The following is a 17,114-nucleotide window of genomic DNA, read 5'->3' on the forward strand; positions in this document are numbered from 1 at the left end:
TATGCTGCCGAAATTAAGTTTAAATCGCCCAAATGAGTAATCCGGGCTCGCTACCCATTTTAGTCACTTGGAAAAGGACAATCGGTGAAAATCATTTAAAAACACAACATTTTGACCTAAAACTTTCAGCGATAGAATAATAAACTATGTCCGTAAATTTCATGAAGAAAGAATGAGTATTTATTTCGAGATTATCAAAAACCCGGTTTTCGTTATCGAAAATCCCGGCCCGGCCCGGGTTTCGCTACCCATTTTAGTCACACTCGAATTAAGTGTATTACAATCCCGACTAAAAAAAATTTCAGGAACTTCATTTGAGAATCAACATTTATTATTGATGTTAACAGTAGCTCAAATTTAAAAAAAGACAACAATGTTTATTTGAATCAGTTTTCTATTTTTAAAAACGTCACCAGAGTTCATGAAAACTACTACCTTTCTAAAAATCACCGTCGGGATCGGGATTTGGATACATTCTGGGGACCTATGCCAAAATGGCAACAAAACTGTTATTTTCTCTTGTATCAAGAGGTAAGGTGTTAAATTGCATTAACAATCATATGTTTATTCCGTTTTGCGTTATGACTGCTAGGCTGTTGTGTAGATTAAACTTTTCAGTATGCTATGTCCGCTAATCACCTTCATATTTGCGTTCGAATTTCCTCTCTTTCTTCCAAACCTTGCATAACTATAAACATGTTTTCGAAATCATTTTGATAAGACAAAAATTGTAATTGTGTACAGGTTGCTATAGTTTATATCTCATTGTCATTTTCTAAGACATATTTTTGAAAATTTCATATTTAGCATGTCTGCAAAATATGGTGGTACAGTTGACACCTTGTTGATTTCCTCAATCCCTGTTTTCACTGTCAATATACATGCAACAAATGACGACTGTTAAAACTTTGAACTATCATCATTTTTCCACAAGGAAGATTGTAAAATGTTAAAATACAAAATGAATTGTTAAAGATCTTAATGTTAATATCTTAAAAGATATTGATAGAAATTGGATAAAAAGAATTTATCAGTAGACATGATAAACAAGTATTGGATAAGAGTTCAAAATCAGTACTCAGTAGATTTCCGAAAAAAAAAAATCTGGAGAGTTGATTTATTTTCTGTTAGGATGATCTAATATGTGGAGACCTCTTGATTCTAAGTGTATCTTGGTATCTTCTTTCAGGGCTAGATATAGACATTCTTGATTTAAGATATACATGCATGTATTACTACAATTTAAAATTAAATGTACAATTTTTAGCTCTACTGGTCAGAGACCAGAAGAGCTTATGCGATAGTAATGTGTCCATTGTCTGTCCGTCTGTCTGTCTGTAAACAATTTTTCAAAATGCTACTCCAACAGTTTTGGTCTGATTTCAATGTAACTTTTAATTGGCATCCAAGTAGATTACACTAAGATACATTATTTTTTGTATAATTTTTTATTTTAATGAACGGTGTTGCCATGGTTACTAAAAATAGAAATTTCTGTGAAGTACTTTTAAAATGCTACTCCTCCTACAATTTTGGTGTGATTTCAATATAACTTGGCACACAAGTAGACTACACTAAGATACATAATTCTGTGAATCAGTTTTTGATTTCGATGAACGGTGTTGCTGTGTACTAAAAATAGAAATTTCTGTGAAATACTTTTAAAATGCTACTCCTCTTACAGTTTTGGTCTGATTTCAATATAACTTGGCACTTAAGTAGACTACACTTAGATACATAATTCTATTTAATATATAGCTAATGAATTGTCTCTAATAAAATACTACCAAAAATTTAGAGAATTTTAACATTCAATATCTTGAATGATGATTTATTGAATGCTGAGTTTGTATTACATATACGAGTATGCCTGAAGCATTCCAAATACGAGCGTTCAATATCGAACGCCCCGTTGTAAACAAAAAAGTTGTCTGGTCAAATTCTCAGAGTTAAATTAAAGAAGGAAGTGGCATCTAGGTAAGATGTGTTTATTTTTACACAAAAATGAAATTATTTATTAAAATTTAGTACATATTAGACCCATTGAAACCTAGGCTAAATAAGCAAATCATAACGCTCGGTAGGGTCATCGGAATGATATGATATTGAACACTAACAGGACAGGCGTTGATTTGAATAGGGATACTAAAAAATCATTAATTTGAGCTTTTTTTTTTACGTTGGAATGATTATTATAAATTATGAGGAAATGATTTAGCTATATAATAAAAGAGTTACTGAGCTTTTATTGGTGAATATTGGCACTTGTTGGCTGTACAAATGCACGAGTTCGCAAGCTGAGTTCACAAGCTTGTGCGTTTGCATAGCCAATTTGTGCTAGTATTCACCAATATAAGTTCAATAACCCTATAATATCGGGTGTTTTTTATTTCAATGAACGATGTTGCCATGATTACTAAAAATAGAAATTTCTGTGAAATACTTTAAAAATGCAACTTCTCCTACAGTTTTAGTCTGATTATAATATAATTTGGCATGCAAGTAGACTACATTGAGATATATAATTTTCTGTTTTGTTTTTTTGATTATGATAATTGATGTTGCCATGGTAACTAATATTGAAAATTCTGTAAAGTTTTATTAAAAGTTATTCCTACAGTTGTAGTCTTATTGCAATCTTGCCACAAAAAGAGACTTTATCAAATATCATCATTCTAATTGTTGCTTTTGTAAAGTTTTAAGTCCCAACTGCTACTTTTCTCTTCCTTTATTATAAGTACAAAGCAGAAGAGCTACAGTCTTGACAGAGACTTCTGGTTTTTATTGTTGTTGTTGAAAAAATCACTCCATGATTGCATATCATCAGTGGTTGCTGTTAACATGTTTAACATTTATCATTTATGGATATTTAATTTTAGTTTTTAGGTGTTCAGAGAAGAATGCATAGCTCGTTCTGTTTTTGCTATTCACTACAGATTAAAACCTTTTCTGAAAAAAAAAAATAATTCATAACATTTAAATTTAAAATCATTAATATATTATTGGAAAGTTGAATAGACTAGAATTCTAATTATTGATGTCACTGTGTGAGATGGTTTGAATTTAGAATATAATTTGTGGACAAGTAAATGTTTTTCTGACCAGTTGACTGTTGATTCTTGTTAAAAAAGTGAAATACAGTCATTTTGTTTTTAGATACTTAGATTTACAATAGATTTTTAATGTCATCAAAAGTGATAAATACCTTTTATCTTTACAGGTCAGCCCAGTAGAGTCATTGGTCAAGCTGCCAGGCCATTCTCAGTGTCCCAAAATAAAAACAAATATGGTCAGTTCCATTTCTCTTTAGAAATGATATAATGGGAAAAATATTTTTGCCACTGATAATGATGTCCAGAAATATGTTATCATAATCGATGTACATATGCATGCAGTCTAAGAATACATCAGAATACTAAGAACTAGTTTTCCATGTCTTGAACAATCTTATGTACTATAGAATATTCTGATGGATATTTTTTTTCAGTTGTTGTATCAAGGAAGGAACCAGAAGTTACAATTGAGGCTATGACAAACAGATTTGTTATGATTTCTTTTTACCAGGAAATTATTGCAGGTAAGTAGCATACATGTGTGACAGGTGTGTATTTTATTTTTTTTATTTCCCAAAGCATGCTAAGCTCACCTTTACACAATCAAAATGACCTTATGCTTTATTTCCTTCACCAGTGTCCAAGTTAAAGGAAAATGCTCCATTCTCACTCAGTCTGATTAAAATCAGCGACCAACAGTATTTCGGAGTGTAATGATGATCTGATTTTAATCAGATTGATTCTCACATAGAAAAAAATATTTTGAAGGACCTGCTGACATTTTCTGTTTGATTTTATAGGTATGAGAACTGTGCTTGGAATGATATTCAAAGAACCAGCCACTCTGAATTATCCCTTTGAGAAGGGTCCCCTCAGTCCGAGATTCCGTGGGGAGCATGCTCTGAGAAGGTACCCCTCGGGAGAGGAGAGATGTATCGCCTGTAAACTGTGTGAAGCTATCTGTCCAGCTCAGGTATAGTATTATATTTATACACTACTGTATCTATTGGAATATAGCTTTGAGTGCATTTATGAAAATAGTTATATGGGTGTTGAAGGACTCAAACAGTACGAGTGAAATTCAGTTGAGGATTAGGGAGTATAATGATGTGATTGTCACTTGTAGTTGTACATGTAGATTTTTTGCCCTAATATTTTCAAAATGAAAATTTGAATCCAGACTGTTTTTGCCAGTCAATGTGCAATTTACAAAAAGTTGGATTTCATATCTTGTGTTGAAGGCCATCACGATTGAGGCAGAGACGCGAGCAGACGGCAGTAGGAGGACGACACGATATGATATCGACATGACAAAATGCATTTATTGTGGATTCTGCCAGGAAGCATGTCCTGTAGACGCCATTGTGGAGGTTAGCTTTTAAAATTCACAAATCATTAACCTATAAATTACAGTGATGGAATAATTCTGCAGAAGTGTAATGATATTAAATTTATACTTTTACTTACGAGAGTTCTGAGACCCAACTTTGGATGGATTATATAGCTTCAAATAAATTGCTACAGATATTGGCATCGGTTGAATTTTAGAAGTGCTCTTTGCCTAATTGATCAGAAAAGAGTGTTTCTACAACTCTGCAATTTATATACATGAAATATGCTTGTTATTGAATTGCCAAGGGTAAATGTTTGCATGAATAATTAATTTCCCTCTTGTAACATTGGTAGGATTCAAGTACATTCATTTGTAATTTCTTAAAAGCTCAAAACAAAAGTATATAAAACATTTATTGTTTGAATTCAAATGGATCTTCATTGTATTTATGATGAATTAGTTTGAATAATCATCCTTTTCTGTAATGGAGTACATTTGATAATTGTACAGTCATGTATATGGTATTGTTCATATTAGCAAATACCATCATACTTGCCATTTTTTTTTTTTTTTTGGAGGGGGGGGGGGTTATCCCAATTTATCATTACAATAACTTAGATATGAACATATCTTTGATTTAATTACTGGGTAAGTTTATACTTCAAGCTAATTTAGACCAGGCCAGTTCACTCAAATGTTACTCAACAAAAATTGCTACGGAAAAGATATTTGTTTTGTGTATTTAAGGAGGAACAGGACCTTGAGCTGAAAAAATTCCTGTCAATGAATTTTTTTCGTATTTCTTACATTATTAATTTAATATGTACTTAACATTTTAAACTGGTCCTGTCATGAGATTTCTTGACTAATTTAAAAGGTATCGCCTCACAAATATCGCCCTGTGTAGTGTTTGTATGGAGATTCGATACTTCATGTTTACGGGTCCATTACAGAGTCCATAATGCAAATTTTTGCGCACAAATAATAAATATGTTTGATAACACTATATACTCAAATATTTTAGAATATTCATAGTGTTTAAATTATCTGAAAGCATTTGTTTTAATTTCACATAGTATTTGGGTGGGATAATTTCTTAATTTTTCAAGGCAGCTTCAACAACAAAAACCTCATTTTGGAAAAAATTCTGTCAATAAATATTGCTAAATTTACGATTGAATGTCAGTCCTTCATCGTAATTATTAACTGCATAAATATCGAAGGGTGAAGCTTACCTCAATATCGCACAGGACACCGTTGAATTAGACGTATGCATGATAAAAACGCTTCACGTTTGCATTTTCCGAGTGCGAGAAATCAATTGTGACGTCACACGAAAACAAAGGCACGCAAAATTATCTAAATAGAGAGAATCTCTGCTACTAAACATGAAAAAATATTAATTTAAAAATTCTGCTTCAGAAATTTATCACGATGCATTGACTGTGACCTGTTTATTATGAAATAAAATTGATCATGACGGGTGTAGCTAATGTGTACTTGATCTCGCTGCACTGTGAATTCAAATACTACGTCTATGACGTCACTGACATCAGACTGCAAGGTAAAGAGAAATGGATGTGTGGATTTGGCAATTTCACAATATCTAAATGTTGACAAGATCTTTATAAATCTTAAATATTTATTTTTGAAAATAAATGTTTAAAAACCAATTTTAGAATAAAATTACACAAGAGCTGTTGATTTTAACAACGTTTAACATGTATATCAGCATTGACTATGACGTAATATGTCTTTTGAGTCATGTGACATGTGTCCTGTCTCCCCTTAAGGTCGGTTTCTCTGTATCGTTATTTCCTTTATAAATTTATTCATTCATTATATTCTGAATGGGGGGAGGCACAAATGTTAATAATAATTTGTATGCTTTATTTGCAGGGCCCCAATTTTGAATATTCCACCGAGACTCATGAAGAGCTTCTGTATAACAAAGAAAAGCTTCTGAGTAATGGAGACAAATGGGAAGTGGAGATAGCAGCCAACCTTCAGGCAGACTATATGTATAGATAAAAACAATGAATTTAAGAAAGACTTAATTTTATCTCAGAGACCTTTGTATGATGCATCATGTTAATGCAGGCTTGTTTAACAGCTTAAATAAAACTATTGTAAACATTTTTTTCCCCTGTCATTTCTGTTATATTAAATTAAATTATTTTTACTACTGGTGTTGATAGCTAAATATGCAGTAAAATTGGAACAGTTTTATGTATGTTTGTTAGTCTGCCAACAAAAAATCGCATACAGTTTTCAGCTCACCTGAGCCGAAGGCTCAAGTGAGCTTTCCTGATCACATTTTGTCTGTCGTCCATCCGTCTGTCCGTCCGTAAACTTTTCACATTTTCAACTTCTTCTCAAGAACCAATGGACCAATTTTAACCAAACTTGGTACAAAGCATCCTTCGGTGAAGAGGAGTTTAAATTGTTAACATAAAGGGCCAAGTCTCATTACAAGGGGAGATAATCAAGAAAAGACAAAAATAGGGTGGGGTCATTAAAAAATCTTCTTCTCAAGAACCACTGGGCCAGGAAAGCTGAAACTTGTGTGGAAGTATCCTTGGGTAATGTAGATATTAAATTGTTAAAGTCATGACCCCCGGGGGTAGGGCGGGGCCACAATAGGGATTCCAAGTTTTACATAGAAATGTATAGAACAAATCTTTAAAAATCTTCTTCTCAAGAACCACTGGGCCAGGAAAGCTGAAACTTATGTGGAAGCATCCTTTGGTAATGTAGATATTAAATTGTTAAAATCATGACCCCCAAGGGTAGGGCAGGGCCACAATAGGGAATCCAAGTTTTACATAGAAATATATAGTACAAATCTTTAAAAATCTTCTTCTCAAGAACCACTAAGCCAGGAAAGCTGAAACTTAAGTGGGAGCATCCTTGGGTAGTGTAGATATTAATTTGTTAAAATCATTACCCCTGGAGGTAGGACGGGGCCACAATAGGGAATCCAAGTTTTACATAGAAATATATAAAACAAATCTTTAAAAATCTTCTTCTCAAGAACAACTAAGCCAGGTAAGCTGAAACTTAAGTGGAAGCATCTAGATATTAATTTGAATCATTAGGGCGGGGCCACTAGGGAATCCAAGTTTTACATAGAAATGTATAGAACAAATCTTTAAAAATCTTCTTCTCAAGAACCACTGGCCAGGAAAGCTGAAACTTATGTGGAAGTATCCTTGGGTAGTGTATATATTAAATTGTTAAAATCATGACCCTCGGGGTTAGGGCGGGGCCACAATAGGGAATCAAAGTTTTACATAGATATATTTAGGAAAAATCTTTTAAGAATCTTCTTCTCAAAAACAACTGGGCCAGTAAAGCTGAAACTTATGTGGAAGCATCCTGCATGTGGTAGTACAGATTCTAAAGTGTTAAAATCATGAAAAGGAAGGGGGTAGGGCGGCACGATAGGTATAGCAAGAGGGGAAATCTGGTAAAGAACTGCATCACCCAAGTTACTCAGGTAAGCGATGTGGCCCATGGGCCTCTTGTTGAACAATGTATTATGAAAGTATAGGAAAATTTTTAGCTAATGTTGATGAAGTTTAGATTTAAGCTTATTGTAAGGTATATCCCCAACATTGACATCCCAGTAAAAGTTTTAGGATGTCCGTTCCCAGATACTAATAAGCCCTTTCTGAACAAAACTTGCATGGATGGTGACAGATGAAACAACCAGACTTGCTGTGGGTGCTGGAACTGACCTTCTGAGTACATTCTCCAGATGAGTGACCAGTTCAAGTTTTTGTAGCAGGTCCATTTCCAAGTTCTAAATTTGCATGGTAGGTGCATTTTAAGATTGACATTACCAGACTTTCTTAGGATGCTGGACCTGACCTACATTTTCCAAATGAGTAACCAGGTTAAAGTTTTTAGAGCAGGTCTGTTTTCCAGATGAGTGAACAGGTCCATTTCCAAGTAACTAAATGCCCTACTTTGACCAATCTTTCATGGCTGATACAACTATAGGATGTACACTTCACAACCTGTTTGCATGCTAATCTGACCTGCATTTTCCAGATGAGTTAAGTTAAGCAATACTATAACCAAATTAGCATGGATGTTGTATAGAGGGATGGAGGCACTTCCAGACCAGCATTGGATGCTGAATCTGACCTACTTTTCCAGAAGAGTGACCAGGGTTGTAATGTTTTTGCAATAGTTTTGCAGTTTTGTGGCCTGTTATGATTAAACTTGCATAGATGATGCATCTAGGATGGACACTTCCAGACTAGAGGTTGGAACAACCAAAATTGCATGGATATTGATTTCAGGATGTAAACTAACTAGAAAAAAATATGAGAATTGTCATGATACTTAAAGATTAAAAAATTTATCTCAGTGAATATTATTTATAAGTAAGGCAAATCTCAACTACATTTTTTTTCTAGTTCTTGTATGTCCCAAGATCAGTATCTTTACAAGTTCAGTCTAACTATGGCTTGTAGTTACTTGGGAATAGACCTGCTTCAAAATCTTAAACATGCTCACTCATCCAGAAAATGTAAGTCAGTTCCAGTGTCTGGTAAGTCAGGCAGTGTCCATCTTTATTCCTGAGATGTGTCATCCAGGAAAGTCTCATCATAACAAGCCACATATTTGAAGTACTTGAAAAACATTACTCTAGTTACTCATCTGGAAAATGTAGAACACATCCAGTATCCCAAGAAAGCCTAAGTGTTAACCCACAGATATGTACAGAAACATAGAGTGTTCATTTACAGATGACACATAAATGCCAGGCACTCTTCAATCAAAAAGCTCGCTTGGAAGTCTAAGGTGAGATAAAAATATGGATTGGCATACAGTCTGTATATCAATCAAATCAAAATATGTTTATGATGGTCTCCAAAAACATTAAAATCATTTTTTCCAAGAAAATGAGCATGGCGGTAATTTATAACCTGGATAATGAAGTCTGTTTTGAAACTGTCTCAAGTTGACATGCCAAAGTAATTCTCTCACAGTGTTTACTATATTATCAGTAATATGCTTTAAATGTTGTAATTAAGGAAATTTTATTGCACTTAACTGGTATATGGCATAATTAGTAGATACATCATTCAAAAAACAATTAATTAAAAGACTATTATATTGAATTTATTAATTGTTAACAGTCCACGGCCTTTCACTTTGTCTTTGTTTATCTAGTGATTTTAGAGCTCTTTTTGGAGGCAGTAAGTTGTCCGTAATTCCAGATCTCTTTTTCCTTTTGGCATTTGCCATATAATTGTCATCATCTTCAAGCTCAGGTTCAATTTTTTGCACAGTAACAGAATGGTGATGTAAATCAAACACTGACTTTTCCTCTGTCATTACTTGGGGTTTTGAAATCAGTTCTGAACTCAAATCATGAGAATATCTACAATTTTTCCCATACGGACACTTTCCCTTCTTGTACTTGAAGCAGACTTGCCCAGCTTTTCCCTTAGGAATATTCCTTTCGACCATTTTCACATGTTTTTCAAGGACAGTATTTTTAGCTTGTTCTGCCTTTTCATAAGGATTTGTGAACACAGAGAGTAGTTCCCTATCATTGTCCGCATCAAACACTGGTTGAGGGAGGCCTCCTAGCAGTGGATTAGGAAGACGGTTCTTTTCATCTGTTTTTATATCATCTTTGTCCTCTTCTTCTGATGAACTACTTGCACCGGCGTCAAAGAAATTCTGCTTTGCTTTGTCTTCAGTGTCTTTCTCTGTCCTGAGAAAAGGAATGGAAAAATCAATCAAATATATTCTGACATTTTCATACATGTATAATACAATCAAACCTTAACTCGACTGCATGGGACCAAGATAAATGTTCAAGAAATCCAAGGATTCAAGATCAAGTTGAACACCGATACATGTATCTCTGAAACCATGGATATGTCAGAGTGATTTGGATGTACGAACAACATATACAACAATAAAATCACATATTTTTGAGGGGACAAATTTTCATGGTTTGAGTAAAAACTCTTGGTTTGTGGGGATTTGATTTCGTGGACGAAGAATTGTTGATTAGTTATGTATGTAGCATTTTACATTTCGTGGTGGACATGATTCCGTGGGTCTCTTCATACCTCGAAAACAACGAAAATTAACCCCCCCACAAAAATTTTTGAATTAACAGTATTTTTAAAGTATCTCATCCTTGATATCACCTAGTTTTTAGCACACATGAGCTGAGAGATTAAGTGAGCTTTTCTGATCACATTTTGTCTGTAATCTTTCTGCAAACTTTTATATTTCAACTTCATCTCCAGAACTACTGGGCCAATTACAACCAAACTTGTTAAAAAGGATCCTTGGGTGAAGGAAATTCAAGTTTATTTAAGGGCAAAAAATTTGAAATTTGTGTGTAACTTCATTACATAGTGTAGATTCAAGTTTGTTCATGAAGCATCCTCAGATAGTGAAGATTATTTTTTTTTCCAAATCATGACCCCCAAGGACAGGATATGGGTACAATGGGTACATTGTGGCCCACCCTATCCCTGGGAGTCATCAATTGAACAAACTTGAATCTACACTCTGTTTAAAAGGTTTCCTATAAGTTTAAAATTTTTCGGCTCTGTATTTCTTGAGAAGAAGAATTTTAAAAGATGCCACCAAATTTTCATTATATCTAAAATTATCTCACCTTTAAAGAGAGTGTGGCCCTTCATTTGAACAAACTTGAATCCCATTAACCTAAGGATTCTTTGTGGCAAGTTTGGTTGAAATTGGCCCAGTGGATTTTAATAAGAAGATGAAAATGTGAGAAGTTTACAACAACAACAATTACTACAAAGACAGACAATGGACAAATTTCATTCAGAAAGCTCACTTGAGCCTGTAGCTCAGGTGAGATGAAAAGTAAAACTTACATGGCAACAACAGAAAACAGACTAATTTTTATCAGAAATGCTCACTTGAACTTGCAGCTCAGGTAAGCTAAAATCATTTTGAGAAAATTTCATCGAATGCAAAACTGAATCTTTTCATTATTAGGTGATATGGGCAGCAATTTCATCAAAAACCATCATACCAATACATTGACTTGACAAATAGACTCACTTACAAAAAATCTGCTTTTATATCAAAGAATATACATTCCAGAAAATGTAGGTCAAATACAACAATTGAAAGAATTCTGATTGTGTACAACCCTAAATGAAAATCCATGCATATGTGTATAAATGGCAGTGTCCATGTTTTGCTACAAAATATAGTAAAAGTTGCACAATGGCAATATGTTACTTGGAAAGTTTCATCAAATTTCATTCAGTGGTATAAGAGGAGTTACGGATAAGAGAATAAAAAAATCCATGCATGTTTGAACAAAATATAGTTTGCAGTTACTTGGGAATGGGAATATGCCTACTTCATTATATAGCAATAGACATCCAAACAAATTTAGTTTGTAGCATTGCAGGACTCTTGACTGTCCATTATTGGTGTCATTCAAAGGCCCTTTTCGGAAAACAATGAGGCCCAGGGGCCAAATCACTCACCTGAGTATATTTGGTCCTACCCCTTAAAGACATGATATGAATTGGCAAAGTGGTTCTTAAGAAGATTCGTTAAAATTTTACCTATAATTTTCAATGTTGAACTTTGAATTCCTGGCATTGCAGGGCTCTCACACCACTTTTTGGGACTGGGGCCGGGGCCGTTCAAATTGGGAAAATTATCGTCATTTTGGGGAAAATGGATAACCAAAATTCATGAAAAAAAATCCTCAAATTATGCTTTTCTAGCATTTTGTCATCAATTTAACCCTGGTTTTGAATAAACAATTAAACAGAACAAACGTGGGTGCGTAGGCTATTTATGAAAGTACATTAGCTTTGTCAATACTATCTTTGAGAGTTGATATTGCGGTTTTATGTCTTTATGAGTGAGAGTCGCTAGTCACATAGTTCCGAATTTCCTTGATCACATGGACAACTTTGCTTACCAATACAGTGCGAGACTGAACATGCCGAAGCGTGGGTATGTTTCTAGGTGCAGCTTACTAATGTTTAAATGAAATGTCTATTTTTGAAACCAAAATGTAATTTGTCGAAACTACATGACAAGATACTCTGCACTCATAGTTAGTACACATTTTTGTAAAAACAATAACCTGGTTCCCCGAACCAGTTTACGAATGCATTTGGCGCGAACTAATAAAATAGTAGTACAGTTTCACTTTCATTTGCAAGTGTGTTTTGTTTGGGTTTCTTTTTTTTTTGCGATTAAGTTTCATGGACTTTTATTTTTTAATTAATTTTTTGCTATGGAAATTGGGAAAGAGCAAGAGTCATCTTATGCATAAAATGGCCCTGTATTTATATCAATTAATTAACTATCACCCTCTTTCCATTTTCATATATCAAAATAAAATAGACACTTGGTGCTTTCATGTTCTATGATGAAATTTCGTTTTGAGAATCCAAATATTTGAAAACAGGCTTCGAGAAATTGCAATGTTCTTGAAATTTGCAGAAAATATGCGTTTTTGACTACCTTTAGCAAAGAATTAAAATATCAGCACAGCCCACGATCCAAAAAATAAAACATGTTTTTTTATCTTCAGAAATAGGCCTTTCATTATGTATTGGCATATTTTGGATCAGAGGTTGTGCTCTATATGAAATATTGAAAAAAGCTTCAACTTTAGGTCATTTTCAAAGGAATTTACAGGATATGAGGAAAATGACGCATTTTATGACATCATAATGCATTGACTAGATGTGAAATGACGTCACAATAAATAGATACGTGGTCACCAACAGTCCAAGTGATAAATACTGCATTTGCAACCTAAACTGAGCGGTTTTGAATTTTCAGAAATTCTCAGGACCAAATAAGGCCCAAAGTGGCTCTACCTCTTTACACCTTTCTTTTGGGAAAAAAGGTACTTTTTTTGCATTGGGAACAGGGCCAAATATCGGCCCCAGATTTAGAGAATTGAGAGCCCTGCATTGCCCCACCTTACCTCCAGAAGTCATGATTTGAACAACAATTTAGAATATACACTACCCCAGGATGCTTTCACATACATGTAAGTCTCAGCTTCAATGGCACAGTGGTTCTTGAGAAGAAGATTTTTCAAGATTTTCCCTATATACTTTATTGTAAAACTTGAAATCCCTAATGTAACCATACCCTATCCTCTGGGGGGTCATGATTGACTACTATAGAATCTACACTATCCCAGGATGCTTTTTCACAAGTTAAAGCTTTTTCTGGCTTTTCGTGATAATCTCCCCTTGAAAAGGGACATGTCCCTTCATTTTAACATAATTAAACTCCCTTTTGTCCAAGGATGCTTTCTTCCAAATTTGGTAAAAATTGGCCCCGTGGTTCTTGAGAAGAAGTTCAACATGTGAGAAGTTTAAAGATGGATGAACGACGGACAACAGGTGATCAGAAAAGCTCACATGAGCTTTCACCTCAGGTGAGCTAAAAACCTATAACGTTGGGTAGGAAGAAATAGTCTTTAAATTGGGCTTAAATGTCACTATAAATTCAGGTATGGATTGTACGTGGCAAATCATACAAGTTTATCCAAATAAGAATCAATACTAACGTCGCTGACAATGTGACATTATCATCTGAATCCGTAAAAGATGAATCTTCATCACTACCATAATTTGGTACAAGAGACGCCATATTTGTTTACCTCAGTTTCGAAGTGAATCAAATTCTCAGTAGGATTCGCGGAAAATACCGGCTTATGCACCGTCATCGGTAAGCATGGTAAAATAATAGTAAATACGTGAAAATAATAGATGACATGCTTTTGTACTTAAAGTTATGCTTTATTTGAAAGAGTAATCAATATTTCATCGATAAAAGACATCTTTTCTGCATCTTTTCACTTCGGATCATTCTCCGATCAGCTGACGGAAGTCGCCGTGGAATTGAGAACCGAAGGGTATTTCTAAAATATTGCAAAATTCTTAATATACACAAATGGTGTAGATGAAAACATCGAATCTTTTTTTAATATGAAAATACAAATGTTAAAGATAAAAAAGTATACGAACAAATATTAGCTTATTTATTTCATATCAGAGTACATTTATTCCCATGAAAACGTTCATAAAGTCGCTTCCTGTTGTCGGGAATGAAGTGTACTATCCAGTCGGGCTCAATAAACTGTCTGCTCGACTTGACAGGAGTTGTGAGATGTCTGGCAAAGTTAAGCAGAAATCGTCGGCGACTGCCGCGGACTCGTCGACTCAGTCAACCAACGAGAAGATTCTTAAAGAATGCCATTTCCTCTACACAGAACCGGATAATGGTGAGCAAGTTTTATTTCATTTGAGAGCAGACTTCGTTTTAAAAATTACTTATGCAATTCACAAGGGCATGGGCCGGTGAATTTCCGTCATTTCATTCATTTAGCCGACTCGGCACTTTTACGTTTTGAGAAGTATTATTCGAGATTTTTCTTGAATTTTCAGTTAATGCGTTTTTTAATTTGTGAAGATAAAAAGCATATCTTTAAACATGGCAAAGGAAAACGTTATTTTAAGCGGTTATTATGAAAGACCTGTCCAAATACTGGATTGACCCCGCCGAGCATGTTCTAAATATAATCCTGTCTGATCAATTCAGACTGGTCTATGCAGCTTTCTTTATTTTGACGTGGTCAGTCATGGCGAAAATAGTACTTGTTTGGTGACATCTTGGCAGGATTTCAAGAAAAAAATCTTGGAAAGAACATGAACAATGGAGAAAAAAAGGAAAGGGGATCGATGAGTTGATGCATCATTGCAGCAGGTTGTGAATGTGTCTGGATGAATGATGACTCATAGTACTGTATGACCTTCAAATAGCTGTCTTCACTTAATATTTTCTTGAAAATTTTCATAGAGGTTATAATGCTAGTACAGTCATTTATCATTCTGAGGAAAAAAATCAATGGGAAAAGTCTCCCTCTTTGTTCACATGCAGTATTACAGGTGAGTATACAACATTTTGAGTCATGTGGGTGTGAACACAAGTCAACAATTCATGAGGTGGAAAGATGGGATTTGCTGAATTGCCAAATACTTTTAATTTGTCAAACAATTTTGATCAGGTGGTTTTAATGGATTTCAAAATTTAAAAAATATTTTTTGTTCATTTTTTGACGATGAAGGATTCACAAAAACATATAAGATCTACATTTATAGTATATATCTAAAAACAAGGTGTGGACACGCCTAACAATTGTTAGAACAACTCTCCCCTCCAACAAAAAAAAAAAAAAGAATCATTGGACAGTGGTCATGTTTAATTGACCCTTCATTATTTCAATTATAGCAATGAACATTGAAACAAGTACTATAAAATGAAGGGAAATGTATGAAATGTATATATACATTTATATATTTCACCACTTAGCAGAAAAGAATTCAAATCTTTCCAAAAGTAGACTGTCCTCTTGTTAAGACATGTATATCTTTATATCATTCCATAGAAGGATGTAAAGATGATCATTTTGTAGTGTGAAAGGGTCATTCTGAAACAGGAACTGAAGCATATTCATGTAAACTGGTATTGTAATGCTGTCACTTTCCATTCATCAACATGATTGAATTCATTTGGAAGATATTCTCTTGGGGGGGGGGGGGGTCTGTTTATTAAGATGAAAATATTATTTTAAAGAGAGGATTTATCCCTTTTATATAGAATTTGTAAAATATGATACAAAATGTCCGAAAAAAAATGTCATGGTAGTTAGAGAAATAAATTTTATGCAGCAGTTTTTTGATAAATTACATGCATAAGTTTAATGATACACAATTTTTAATCAATCCCCCACCCACCCTCTGCCTCATTAAGACATTGTTTATAAAGTAAAATTTTTAGATTTCATTGAAAACTGCTCTTTCCAATGTGTGACATTTATTTTTTCTGTACCATTTTAAAGGCCTTATAAAGATAGCAGAGAGTTTGGACCTGACATTGCTTGCACCCAGAAAGAAGATCTCGGTCCTCCTTATTGGCAACCACTCAGCTGGAAAGAGTTCCTTTATCAACTGGTAAGTATATAAAACAAGCTAATTCAGAGAATTCGTGTCCCCCGCTTAGGGAAAAAGTCGGCTCCCCCTGACTGAATTTGTAGAATTATTAAATGTATACATGTATACTGAAGCAAATGAAATACATGTATGTCAATATGCATATAAAGATGCTTATTCTTCATTATGTGCATAGAAGATTTTTTTGTATGGACTTTTTATAACACTGTAATGATGATTTTATAACCTCATAAATTTTTCATTTCACATGCTGAATACTATCATTTAGTAAAAAAAAAAAAAGTATTTGAAAAAAAAAAAGAAAAAAAAAAAGAAAGGTTCGACCGAGATTCGATCCCGGGACCTCTCACATTTCAGGCGAGAGACATAACCACTGGACCACGGAATCGCTTTACCTGGTGAGAAGTATATATGCGGAAGTGAAGTCAGATACATGTTATATATTCATGTTTTCATGTTCGGTATTCTCAAAATTTTACACAATCCATGGTGTTTGATTTATTTAGCCTTTATTAAACAGTTCTAATAGATGTAATAAGAACATAAAGTCCGCCGAGAACCTGTTTTATACGCAATAACTCTCCTCATGCCCCTGCGCTAAAAATAGCGACATGTAATTAATACTATAAATACTAAAAATACTAATAAAACAAAGGGGGCGGGGCACTTTGAGAGGGGCGAGAGACGTCCTAGGAAGTTTTGATA

At 34.1% G+C, this 17,114-nt stretch overlaps 3 protein-coding genes across 3 annotated transcripts in view; 2 read left to right on the top strand and 1 right to left on the bottom strand.

The window, feature by feature from the left end:
- Nucleotides 1–458: 458 nt before the first annotated feature.
- LOC134252379 (NADH-ubiquinone oxidoreductase subunit 8-like) lies at nt 459–6,524 on the top strand. The gene is made up of 6 exons (XM_062734844.1): nt 459–531; nt 3,221–3,289; nt 3,488–3,577; nt 3,854–4,026; nt 4,295–4,423; nt 6,286–6,524. The coding sequence occupies exons 1-6, from the start codon at nt 495–497 to the stop codon at nt 6,415–6,417; spliced, it is 630 nt and encodes a 209-aa protein (XP_062590828.1). The 5' UTR covers nt 459–494; the 3' UTR covers nt 6,418–6,524.
- A 2,897-nt stretch (nt 6,525–9,421) lies between these two features.
- LOC134252388 (uncharacterized) lies at nt 9,422–14,079 on the bottom strand. The gene is made up of 2 exons (XM_062734859.1): nt 13,964–14,079; nt 9,422–10,123 (listed from the first exon to the last, which is right to left on the bottom strand). The coding sequence occupies exons 1-2, from the start codon at nt 14,044–14,046 to the stop codon at nt 9,526–9,528; spliced, it is 681 nt and encodes a 226-aa protein (XP_062590843.1). The 5' UTR covers nt 14,047–14,079; the 3' UTR covers nt 9,422–9,525.
- A 428-nt stretch (nt 14,080–14,507) lies between these two features.
- The window catches only part of LOC134252378 (uncharacterized), a 33,475-nt gene continuing 30,868 nt past the window's right edge, over nt 14,508–17,114 (top strand). Inside the window, exons 1-2 of the mRNA XM_062734843.1 lie at nt 14,508–14,680; nt 16,298–16,409. Of these exons, the coding sequence (XP_062590827.1) occupies nt 14,566–14,680; nt 16,298–16,409 (227 nt within the window). The 5' untranslated portion in view covers nt 14,508–14,565. The remainder of the gene's footprint in view (nt 14,681–16,297; nt 16,410–17,114) is intronic.

This window comes from Saccostrea cucullata, unplaced genomic scaffold (genome assembly GCF_032062105.1).
Source record: "Saccostrea cucullata isolate Sc308-1 unplaced genomic scaffold, CSIRO_AGI_Scuc_v1 ctg69, whole genome shotgun sequence".
NCBI lineage: Eukaryota > Metazoa > Mollusca > Bivalvia > Ostreida > Ostreidae > Saccostrea > Saccostrea cuccullata.

What these genes read in the sequence shown, in the direction of transcription:
- LOC134252379 (XM_062734844.1), top strand. Translation starts at nt 495, where the DNA reads ATGGCAACAAAACTGTTATTTTCTCTTGTATCAAGAG. An exon ending in TTACCAGGAAATTATTGCAG is followed by an intron (nt 3,578 to 3,853) that starts GTAAGTAGCATA and finishes TTGATTTTATAG; the next exon opens with GTATGAGAACTGTGCTTGGA. An exon ending in CTGTAGACGCCATTGTGGAG is followed by an intron (nt 4,424 to 6,285) that starts GTTAGCTTTTAA and finishes CTTTATTTGCAG; the next exon opens with GGCCCCAATTTTGAATATTC.
- LOC134252388 (XM_062734859.1), bottom strand. Translation starts at nt 14,046, where the DNA reads ATGGCGTCTCTTGTACCAAATTATGGTAGTGATGAAGATTCATCTTTT. An exon ending in AATGTCACATTGTCAGCGAC is followed by an intron (nt 10,124 to 13,963) that starts GTTAGTATTGAT and finishes TCCTTTTCTCAG; the next exon opens with GACAGAGAAAGACACTGAAG.